Here is a 12,305-nt window from a genome sequence, read left to right as displayed (position 1 = left end):
GCCAAAACCAGGACACCCTGTCTGTATACTCTTCTTTGTGCGTCCACCATTGATGGTGGAGTTCCTCATTTTGGTAGAAGACAGCATGGTCAAAGCCTACCACTAACACAAATTATGCAGTTGACTTTCCTGCATTTGAGCAAATTGTAGGCACACTCAAAGTGCAAGGAATGTGTCTAATCCTGGGAAAACCACCATCCTAATTGTGGTGTCTCCTCTGTCAGGCTGGAGACAGGATTCTGGACAAAAAAAAAAAATCACATTACTCTGACCTGATATTGTGAAGGATGTGGAATCTCTACCCACAGAGAAAATCAAAACATAGCTGGACAAGCTCTTGAACAATTAGATTTGTTCTGAGCATGGTGTTGGACCCTGCTGACCTCCAGATGTTCCTTCTAACCTAAATCATCCCACTATTCCAATCTTAGGTTATGTTTTCTTTTTATACTATCTATACATATTTTGAACAACAGCAAAAGTTTTGCTGTGGTCACAGTTTAAAAATGTTATAAGTAAATCCACATTCCTTATACTTCACAATGACTTGTAGCCTTTATGCTCACAATGAGCCATTCAAATGTCACTATTATTTCTTAGAGACAATGCATAATATAAATTTATTATTTAAAAATGACTATGATCAAGAGGTATGTTATTCAGTCTACACATCATTTTTATCTATTGATCAAATGGTATCAGAGCAAACTGAAGAAATATAACTGAAATCAGATCCTGTATTTGTAAAGATGAAATAGTGATGCTCTGAAACCTTGGTCATCTTAATTTCCTGACAGATGTGTATTTGTTACAATTGCATATGATAATTTTTAGGGTATTAAAAACTTATTTCCTATTATATAAATGTAAACAATGTAAATAGTCTATTTTTACAGCTGTTTAGTTTTATACAATTAAAATTAATCTTTCTGAAAGACAGTGAAAAAAGATCTTAAAATGGCCTAGAAAAATATGTATATGCTCATTTATATGCACCAACCACATTAACAGGTCCTAGTCTTCATTCTATTCCTGTATACTTAAGTCATTAAAAAAAACCCCTTTATGTTAATCAAACTGGCTGGATTCTAAGACAAAACATAATGCACATAACTTCACTTACTTTATCTTGAACAAGTAAATTCAGGAGGCACTTTTTTACCTTTGCTTTAGTCGTCTTTTGGCTGTTGTAGGAACATTAGCACCATACCCATATGAGAAGAGAACCCTTTCAGCTTCAACTTCATTTTCCACTGCAAAAAATTGCAGAAAGTTACCATTGAAGAACATAATTACAGTGCAAGAACTTCCAAACTTCTAAGCAATTCTATTTATAATTATACGCACACACAAACATTCTTCTAGAAGCTAGATTTTCAGTTGGTGTAACCTTCTGGACTTGAGTTGAACAATTTTGTTCACAATTAGCATTAATACAGTGCCATACATTAATTTCTTACAACACTGGCAGGCTTTTCACTTTTTATTTTTCTGATTAACATAAGACTTATACAACATGAAAGTAAAGGAAAAGAGTTCAGTGTCCTTCAATATTCATATTATTGGTATAGTCACAAAATACACACTAATATTGTAAGTTTAATTCAGCAGTACAGGGTTAGGTTGCTTAGGTTTTTTTTCTAAAGAATTCATTTTCTGTGCATACATGAGGAAGCAGAGGAAGATAAAATTAGGGAGATAAAATTAAGATTAAAAATTAGGGAGATAAAATTGAGATAAAATTAAGATAAAAATAAGCCAACTGGACATAAACAAGTCCATGGGACCAGAAGGGACTCATCCGAGGTTGCTGAGGAAGCTGATGTCACTGCGAGGCTGCTCACTATCATTTTTGAAAGACTGAGGTGATCAGAAATTTCCGATAACCTGAGGAAGATAAATGCCATACCCATCTTCAGAGAAGGGCAAGAAGGAGATTCTTATGTTTATGCAAAGTAAAAATATTCAAAATAATCTCTGCCTCCATAGATAATTGATTTCTGAAAACTTATTTCTAAGAATTTAAAACACATTGGAATTGCTTTGAAAAGAAATCCCAATAGCAGCAAGATTAAAACGTGTACAGATTGTAATATTTCAGCTCGTATAATTCAGGTTTCCTCTCTTCTGTAAGATAAAGTGGGGCAAGGAAAAAAAAAAAGTGTGTGTGTGTGTGTGTGAGGTAGGCAGGGACAGAGAGAGGGGGACAGAGAGGAGGGGTAAAGGGGGACAAAGAGAAAGCAGGAGCGGCAGGGGTGTGAGAGAGGGAGGGAGCACAAGTGAACATCAGCCCAGGCACTACACAACAGCTTTGATGAATCAAGGAGTTGGGAACAGAAGAAACAAATTTAGGAAATTATGTGACAGTCCTATCTGACTCATCTTTCCTAATGCTCAAGTGCCTCAAAATCAGAAATACCTTCTCCTCTCAACAACTTGCACAATGCTATAGCTTCTTTCCTCACTTGTCTAATACCTTTTTAATGCTATTTTAAACAAGGATTCTTAAAACACATTTAGAAAAAGCCTCTAGTAGAGCACTTGTGATAAGTCACATATCTAGTTACACGAAAAACAATACAGAAATTCCAGTAACTATGACTGAAAAAGTTTACTGATGTGGCAGTACAAAGCCACCAGAACTTCAGATTTTCAAGGCTGTCTTAGATATGACAGGGAATTCTCCAGTGCCTTAAATACTTCTGCTTCAGAAAAACATAAAAAATAATTTAACCTGCCTTTGTCATAATCCCTCTTTTTGGTTACAAATTCAGTGTTGTAGGTCTCAAAAATGTCAGTAAGATCCTGCCCTATAAATTCATATCTGTCAGTAGTGTCCATGTAAATGTCAGATCATGAAGACAAATACAAAAAAAATTTGGAAATGTTGTAGATATCAAGCCAAAGTAATGTTCTTATCAGTGTGCTTCTCTTACGTTCTTTTATGTTTTTCTAGGCTCTTCACCTGACTTTGTGGTGTAAAATATACATTTTACAAGTTAGGGGACACTTACTAATGACAGTTTTTTACACTACTTAGCAAAAAAGTGCCATTGTGAGGATACAGATAGGTTCAACCTTTTTCTTAAAAAGATACTAACCAATGGAAGCAATAAAAATCGAACAACTAGTCTACAAAAAAAATACCCCAAAGTGAAGATTTTACCCTGAAAAGGAAGAATAGACAAATGCCAAGAAAGTTTACTATTGTTATTCATGTGGAAACCACTCAGATGCTGTAAGGAGTGGCTACATAAATTCTTGATAGTTTCCTGAATAGGCTGTTTCATGTTATTTCAATATTAATAAAGTGAGGCATAATGATGAGGGAATAACAGTCATGATTCAGTGATCTCTTCCACATGCACATTCTCCAAAGGAAAAAATAAAAAGCTTATATGCTTATATGACAAAAGCCACCTCACATGTGCAAATACACAGTTTATTAAAAAGTCCAGAGAACTCAACCCCCACCAGCACCCCCAAATATCGTAAAACAGAGTTATGAAGCAGAGGCTTCATAACTCAAGGAGAAGAAAAAAATATTACACAGTATTGAAATATAAAGAAGTGACCACAGGACTGAAGAATAAAAACTTATTCTCATTAAAGTCCATAGAAAATTCTAATTGTCTTCCACATAATGCTTCAGCCTAAATTATATTCTCTGAAAGACAGACTGGAGTATTTCCAGAACACATTAAATTTGAGAAAAAATTATATTTCCTTTCTTTCAACTATTTTTCTACCTGTAGCTATTTATGACATGTAAATACCAGGACATAACTTGAGACATAGGAGGAAGTATGTCTGCATTCTCCTTCAAAGTGTTTTTAAAAAAAGAAATACTTTTATTTCTTCTGATTTTCCTCAGAAGTTCACCTTGGTGCTGGAATTCAGTCTTAATTAGTATTAATCCTAACTTTCAATATCAAATACACTATAATAACAGTAAGAAAAAACAATGTTGGTTGTTAAATAGAAAGTATATTGAAATAATAGTGTACTGTAACTCCCTTTTTTCTCCAACAAAATCAGAAAATAAAGTCATTGTATTTTAACAGAACAGTCCATTTGGAAACTTTCATTTCTTTAAGTCATATTCTGTAGCATAGAATATAAATTGTAATTAAAATACATACTTAAGAATGATTTAGTTCTGTAAAAAACTTTACTGCCATCCCAAGATGCATAAGAAAATGTAAATCAGCGTAAGCAAAAAACAGCATTCTGAACTCTATCTTCTCCTTGGAAAAAATGAAGGTAAGGTCCAAAAATTCTGTATTAATATATAAATACTCCTTAGGCAACTTTATATACCTACACATTTCAAAAACCATGTTACCAACTAAAACATAAGCATGTATATAGCAAACATGCTTATGGTCAGACTGGAACCTTTGGGTAGTCATGCCATTCTAACAAGTACAAGCTGCAGTGTAGAAATCTAATAAAGTATGCACAGTCTAATTACTAAAGATACCCAGACATCACTGCACCCCAGTAATACATACTTTGCTCTACACTATTGTTTATATATAAAGCTTATGCAATGATCTTCTACCTGGAAAACATTATTTAAAAATTATGATTATTTTCTGGAGGAGCAAAGAAAGAGAAAAGGACAAGAAGATACATGAATTAGTTTGAAATCTTAAAATGTCTTACTCTGTTTATACACAGGCTAAAAGACTTCAAGATTAGAGTCTTAGTTACAAATTAGAAATTACTTGCTTTGTGGATTCATTTAGGTTCAGAATCAAATCAATAGAGATTTCACAGAAATTTTGCTGTGTTTGAGAACAGATATTGTTATTTTTGCCAACCAGAGACAAAAATTTTCAAGAGTAATCAGGACTGAATTTAATACAGGATTTAGTACTTGGAACAGACTGATCTGCCACAAGCAACTACTTAATGTCTAATTATTATTAATTCAGCACAAGGAAGAGCTTTTTTGCCCCCAATTCATTAAAAAATTCACATTAATCACTGTACTGTACAATGAAACCTATAATTGTCTGTCAACAAAAAGGGTTTCCTGGTATTCAAAATATACTTAAATAATAGGAGAATCCTAAAAAACATATTTAATTATAATGGATGATTACAATAAGGAAAAGAGAAATGAGGGAAAAAGAAACACTGAGATAATTTTTAATATCCATATATCTAAGTTCATGTTTATTTGATACATATTTACAAATACATTTAGAAACCCATCATTAATATTTTCTATCCAAATAATTACTGCATCTTAATTGTCAGGCATAAGGAGGGAGACTGACAGGCACTGTAATACTTTCCAAGTGCCACGAGAAACAAGATATCTTATCATAATGCCAGAAACACCTACAGATACAATATAATTTGTGACAGAACTTACTTTCTGCTGTCTGCAATATTATCTCATCAAGCTCTTTTTCAAGTTTTTCGTAAGTATCTAGCCTTGCCTGAAACTCAGAATTCTGTGTTTGAAGTTCAATAATGCGTGTTTCACTAGAAGACTGAAGACTATAAAATTCCTTTGTAAGCACCTGTGAGAATGAATAATGGAAAGATCAGGGATTCAGCATTACAGCTATTTATGAAAGAGGCAAAATATAATACATGTAAAATGCTTAGCAGTATGACACTAAATATTTGATGTAACTTTTGCACAGGAAAGATTAAAATACTTTAAAAAGCAGTTATTTTCTCAACTATATTATCTTGCACAGATTATACTCTCAGGTCATACCACTTATGCCTATCTTCTAAGGCCTTAGTAATTCTGAGAATCTCTCTCTGAAAAAGCTACAAGAATTTTAAAGGAGAGTTAGGAAAAGCAAGGTAACAGCTAAAAAAATTAATACACAGCAGTCAAAACAGTGTAAATGCATTTATTTTCATTGCTTTAACTGGATTCAGATTTCAGTCATCAATTTAAAAAATGAAGGTTCCTTTACAGAATGGTAAATGCACGAATATCAAAATTTGGTATTTAAGATATACCAGATTCTTATTATTTTCTTATTACTCAAAGGTAATATGTCATTAACATTCAGGTCTAACGTAAATACTTAATCCACTAAGCTTAAACAAAAAAGCACATATTCAAAAGCAAAAGTTATGAAGGTCCATATAAGAACTAAAGCTTGATATAGTGCTTGAAAATAGAAAACAACATTGACAACATAAATATTATAAAACCAACTGGAATAAGAAAATCCTTGGTAAGTAAAGTAGTAATCTACATGCTTCACAGAAAAAATCCCACCAAAACAGGTAAAGTAATAACCAAGTAGTACTGTAGCTAAGTTTAATACTAACTTACCAAATAAAAATCCCAAACATTCAAGTTGACAACTGAATATAGATCTTGAGATACAGAAATATATGCATTGTGTATACAGCAGTAAAACCAGATTCACTGTCAAAAACACTAAAGAATGTACAATGCTTAGACAAACAAGCCACTCAAATATAAAAAGATTGGTCTAGTGTCAGAGAAGAATAAATGTATAGGTTAAAATATGGCAACATATAAACCATCTGTTTCCTAGCTTTAGCATGCATAAGAAGAGAACTACTCTATGCTGAAATCCAAATAAAAACAAGAGTTTGTTCACAAAGCAGCTGTAGCTGAGCCACAAGATACTAGTGACTACACTATTAAGATCAATATCCTATAAGAAGGGTAAGAAAAAACCCTTAGTACATTGGGTTTCACCATATATGAAAGGAAATAAAAAAATTAAGAATTCAGTCAAAATGAACAAAAGTAAAAGCTTCAGACATCAAATATTTAAATTCTGCAAGAACATTTGTTAATGAAAGAACACTGGGTTCAAAGCGTCTCTCTAAGGAGAAAAGAAAGTGCCAAAAGTGTTAGTAGAATTGAATGCCAAATATTCAAGATGTTATCAGATCAAATAAATATCCACAAAGAAAATGGAAATATAACTCAAATTTAACTATCTCTCAAAGTTTAGACATGTCTGTGCAATTAAAAATCTGTTTAGCAACCTCAAAGTCTAGCAAAACTGGCACTCCCAGTGCTCATGACCACAACTAACCTCATCAGCCAGGATCTGAATGTCCCAATACAGACAAAACGAGAAACTACATTTTATCTAAAACTCTCTAATTCTGTTTCCACTCTATAGTCCCTTTTCATAAACACCCTAGGCAGGTTCAGCACTAGAAATGCAGGGACTTGAAGAACAGCATCCTTCACCAAAAAATGAATGCTGCCATAGCTGGCAGTTGGAAAAAAGGTTTTTATTCTGTCCTGTCCAGTTTGTATACTGACGTTTGTTTTACATACCACTGCCAATCTCATTTAAATCTCACAAACTGGACTCAGTGATATGATTTTGGGACTAACTTTGCACAAGTGAAGAAATTATGTTTTAAAGGAAGCTTGCTCTGCTGAATACTGGACACCTTTCCAATACTAAAATAGGTGAACAGGATATGATACATTTTTGAAAGCACATGTTTGAAAAATAATAAATTCTAAGCTTGTAGAGATAAACAGGTCCAAGTCATTCAACTCTATGTATATAGGTGCATTGGGTGCAGGTGTTGAGGTGCTGGCAGCAGGGGGCTGCAGGGGCGGCCTCTGTGAGGAGAGGCCAGGGCTGCCCTGTGCTGGACATAGCCGGTTCCAGCCGGCTCCAGTGGACCTACCGCAGGGTATGGCTGAGCCCAGCAGCCAAGATGGTGGCACCTCAAGGAAAATGTATTTAAGAAAGGACAAAAGTGCTGCATGGCAGTTAGGAGGGAGGGAAAAAAAGTGTGAGAAACAGCCTTGGGGCAGATGCCAAGGTGAGAGAAGCGGGGGAGGAGGTGCTCCAGGTGCCAGAGTAGATTCCCCTGCAGCCCATGGAGAAGACCATAGTGAAGCAGTTTGTCCTCCTGCAGACCATGAAAGACCACGCCAGAGCAGATATCCACACTGCAGCCCAGAGAGGACCCCATGCTGGAGCAGGTGGACATGCCCTGAAGGAATTGCAATCTGTGGAGAGCCCAAGTAGGAGCAGATTTTCTCCTGAAGGAAGCTACAGCCCATGGAGCTCCACACTGGAGTGTGTGAGGAGGAAGGAGCAGCAGAGAGGAGCTGTTATGGACTGACCCCAACCCCCATTTTCCATCCCTCCCTGTGCTGCTTGGGGAGGGGGAGGTAGAGGAGTCAGAAAGGAAGGAGGGAAGGTGAACCCAGAAGAGAAGGGGGTGGGGAAAGATGTTTTAGTTTTTGTCTTTGTTTCTCACCATCCAAATCTATTTCAGTTGGTAGTAAGTGAAATTAATTTTCCCCAGGTCAAGTCTGTTTTGCCTATGATGGTAATTGGTAAGTGATCTCTCTATCTTTTTATCAGCCTACGAGCTTTTTCAGGTTATTTACCATCCCCGTCCTCTTGAGGGGGAGCGAGAGAGTAGCTGGGTGGGTGTCTGGCAGCTGGCCAAGGTCAACCCACCATGACAGGATTAGCAATATTAGGTCTTTTCAATGCTGTATACACCATGCTCTCCCTGACTTCTTTAGCTGTAAAAATTTGTTCCAGAATTGCGTATCAATAAAAAGTATTTTTATTATGTGACAATGCTATTACAAATCCTAGCTTTTAATAATGATACTGAATTCACCATAACTGTTCTGGTGTAACTGTCTTCTTTCCCTACAATAATCACATAGACTGATATAAGCAGCTTTGTGATACAAGCATATATATACCTCACATGAATGAGATACTGTCTTCAACATCTCTCCATGAGAGATTGTTTTGCCTTCTTCCTCTCCCCTAAGTCTTGTTTTCCATTGAAGTGGTAAAACTTAATAAGCTTTTTCATTAGATTCTGCTTCAGCAGAATTTAGTGGAGATACTAATTCAGCCATGTATGTTCTTTGCTACTTTTTCCCCAAGCTTTTCCATTTTACATTCTAATTGAAAACAACTATGTAATGCCCCGTAAAGTGTCTCTTTATATAACATACCTCCAGCTTTCTCTGATATTTCTCACATTCCATTTGGCACTGTGAAAGATTCTTAGCTGTTTCTTGTTGCATGAGTTGAACATGTTCACTTTCAAAGGACTTTAACTTACTTTGGTGAAGAAGTTCAGCTACTTTGCTTTCTGTGCCAAGCTGCATTTGTCTATACCTAAAAGAAAAAAAAAGAAAAAAAGTTTTGATGATTCAAAAATAAACAAACTTAGACTACATGCTAGTTCTGTTCATTACAGGTATAAATTTCAGAAATTAATACAGTATTTCTAAGAGTTTAAAAAGTATTAGTTTTTAGATACATTATCTATGTAACTATTGTAACCTGTATTTGAAACATCATTAGGAAAACGCAATACTATAGTGACAACAAAACACAGTACCTGGAAAACTCAAGTCCATGGCTTTTCTGAATATGTGGTTAATGCGCAATCAAGTGACAATGACCTTACAGTATACCTTATTTTTTAAAAAGGTTAGATCAATGTGAATCTCTTTCTCGGTACACGAATGTATGCACTGAGTCTTTTCATGGGAGAGATACTAAGGAGATGTTGTCTCCTGTATTCATGACCATGTGTTACACGCGACAGGGAGAAGTGGTATTAGACATTAGTGATATCAATGGCGCTTCCCTTGGGATATGCCTTTGGGATATTAGGGATATCAACTACACTGCTTTTTCCCCATACCCAAAGATATGAAGAAACATCAGACCACAATGGTGTATTAATTTCCACAGTCATTCAGAACTACAGGTCCTTCTCAGAAATGAAGTGTATTTTTGAGAATATCACTATAATGTAATTATAGATGACAAATAATATTCCACTTAGAAGTGGACTTCATTCATTCTACTCATTATGCGTAACAGGCAATCTCAAAAAAGAGGGCTAAAAAAGTTTGCTGATAGAATACTAAATTACTGGACTGCAGAAATGAGGGTGATGTGAAGAACAGTAGAAAACCTTATGAATCTTAGCATTAAATAACATATGAAATTCAAAGGAGATATATGCAAAGTAAATCACAGGTTGTAAAAATGATCCTAACCATATACATAAAATGATGAACTCCTAGCTGACTGTTTTCACTCACAAGTGAGACCTTGGGGTTATACTAGATAAATCCACGAAAACTTTGGCTCAGTTTTAAATAATGGTCAAAACCAACATTTTGGGAATTACTGGGAAAGCAACAGAGAAAATACAGAAATCACCACGTCACTTTACAATTCCATGCTGTTGCCTGCATACTGAATGCTGACTACCGTTCTAGTACCTCACGTCACAAGGCATATCATAGAACTGGTAAAGCATCAGAGAAGGGTAATAAGGATTACCTTTGACAACCAGCAACATCATGCACTTACACAGTTGCACTGTGTGGAAGAAATTAATCAAGCAAGCTAGGACTCTGCAGCTTGGAAAAGAAATGGTGTAAGGAAAAGGAAGAAATAAGCGAGGCCTGTAACATCATGAGTGACATGTGGAATGAGAATAGGAATCAACTGTATTTTCCAATAGATGAATGAGAAGGCATCTAATAAAGCTAGCAGACACAGAATGAAGAAAAATAGAAGTCGTTCTTCACACATGAAAGCTGTGAAATTCCTTACCATAAGATGCTGTGGATGCTAAAAATTAACACTGACTCAAGAGGATACTGAACAAACTCACAGCAGAGAAATCCTCTGACAACTATTAAATGCAAGATGGTACTTCTCACACAGAAGTCACTTAACAACAAATTGTTAGAATGCCAGATAAACCTTTACTCTAACCCAGCACAGCTGTTATGTTAGCTGTCATTTGTCAAACAGCAGTTGCAACACAATTCCATCCTATTTAGCACCTGATCTTTAGGTGGGATTGAGAGTGTTTAACAAAAACAAGGGGATTACTTCAAATATTTTCCCTGAGGATTTCAGATGTAGGAATGTGTCTAAGGCACAAAGAGGAAGCAATTTTCACTGGAATTAACTTGAACAGAACAAACAGGTGTCATTACGATGCCCTTTATAATCACTCTGTAGACATCCGTGTATGAGTAAACAGTCCAACGCATGAATGAGATTGTTCCCACACAGGCTGCATGAGCAGAGATTGGAAGTTCTGCCTACTGGCTCATGAAAAGGTCGCTCTTTTTAAAACAATTTTCTTTTTCATTAGTATGGCATTTGTTCTCAAACAGAGTTACTGCACTCAAACTGCTAAATGCCAATTATCTATCTGGTTATTGACTACTGCTGTCAATTTTGCTTGAGGATGCTTTTCAAGTGCTGATATACTTTAAGTATTTCATCACTGCTCCCTGACTGTATGTTCCTATTTTCATTTTACCACACAAAAATAGTTTCAGCACTCTTACTTTCTCCACACTTTGTACATGATTGGCTGCAGACATGACACTAAATCTGTTCTGCGATACGCATTGTTTACCATCCTGGGAAGATTGTTTTGTTTCAAAATGAGTAAGTCTTCACAAAGATACATGTCATCCAGTCAACTGATGTGCAATGCAACCCACAAATGAAAGTTATCTACAAGTCATATTTATTGACTTTCAACAACAAATCCATATCTTCTGCCTTTACACAAAATAAATGGCAATGCCTTACTGTACACAGCTTCAGACCTTAAATTAATCTGAGGTTCAATGATCTGTTCTGTACAGAGCTTACACACTGGAAACATGCATAAACATAGGCTATGCATACTTCTCTCTACCTACTTTCTATACTTGCCAGAGAAGTCCATAGTTCTCTGATGATTTTGTAAGTCTACTCAATCAGCTGGGTGCTTCCAGAGTGTGCTTATCAACCCAATCATGAACAGTAACTTCAGAAAAAAATTTTGTACTTTGTTTTGGAAATTTGAAGTAGCTTACACATGCATGGTCTGTTTTGTACTGGTAAGGTTATGAAGGGTCAGTTTTCTTTTGACCTTACTGCACTGTTGAGCTCACTAGTAACTCCTCCACTGTAGCACCATTCAGAGTTTCTCTGTCAGATTTGCTTTTACTTGGTGAAATAGTATCTCTGGTTTCTTGGCTACTATTTCAGCACAAGTGTGTGTGCATGTGTGTACAGAGTCATGTAACAATGTCAAAATACATTCCTTAACCTGCCTAGATGGTCCCTAAGGGAAAACAAAAGAAAACAAAACCACCCTATGCTATAATACTACTATTATGGAAAAAAAATAGTGGAATGCGGGTGTGCAGGATTTTTCTCCATCAAGAAATTTTAGCAAACTTGATATAGTGAAAGAGCAGAGGTTTTTCATCTCACAGAACAATGAGGGTTGGGAATGAA

At 35.6% G+C, this 12,305-nt stretch overlaps 1 protein-coding gene across 1 annotated transcript in view; it reads right to left on the bottom strand.

Moving 5' to 3' along the window:
• Nucleotides 1-12,305, bottom strand: part of PIBF1 (progesterone immunomodulatory binding factor 1) — a 125,459-nt gene that overhangs the window by 43,040 nt on the left and 70,114 nt on the right. Inside the window, exons 10-12 of the mRNA XM_050897402.1 lie at nt 8,981-9,146; nt 5,387-5,537; nt 1,163-1,253 (exon numbers count right to left, since the gene is read on the bottom strand). Of these exons, the coding sequence (XP_050753359.1) occupies nt 1,163-1,253; nt 5,387-5,537; nt 8,981-9,146 (408 nt within the window). The remainder of the gene's footprint in view (nt 1-1,162; nt 1,254-5,386; nt 5,538-8,980; nt 9,147-12,305) is intronic.

The sequence above is a fragment of the Gymnogyps californianus genome, chromosome 1 (genome assembly GCF_018139145.2).
Source record: "Gymnogyps californianus isolate 813 chromosome 1, ASM1813914v2, whole genome shotgun sequence".
Taxonomy (NCBI): Eukaryota; Metazoa; Chordata; class Aves; order Accipitriformes; family Cathartidae; genus Gymnogyps; species Gymnogyps californianus.
Note: the sequence above shows the minus strand (reverse complement) of the source record. Positions and strands in the feature narration are given on the sequence as shown.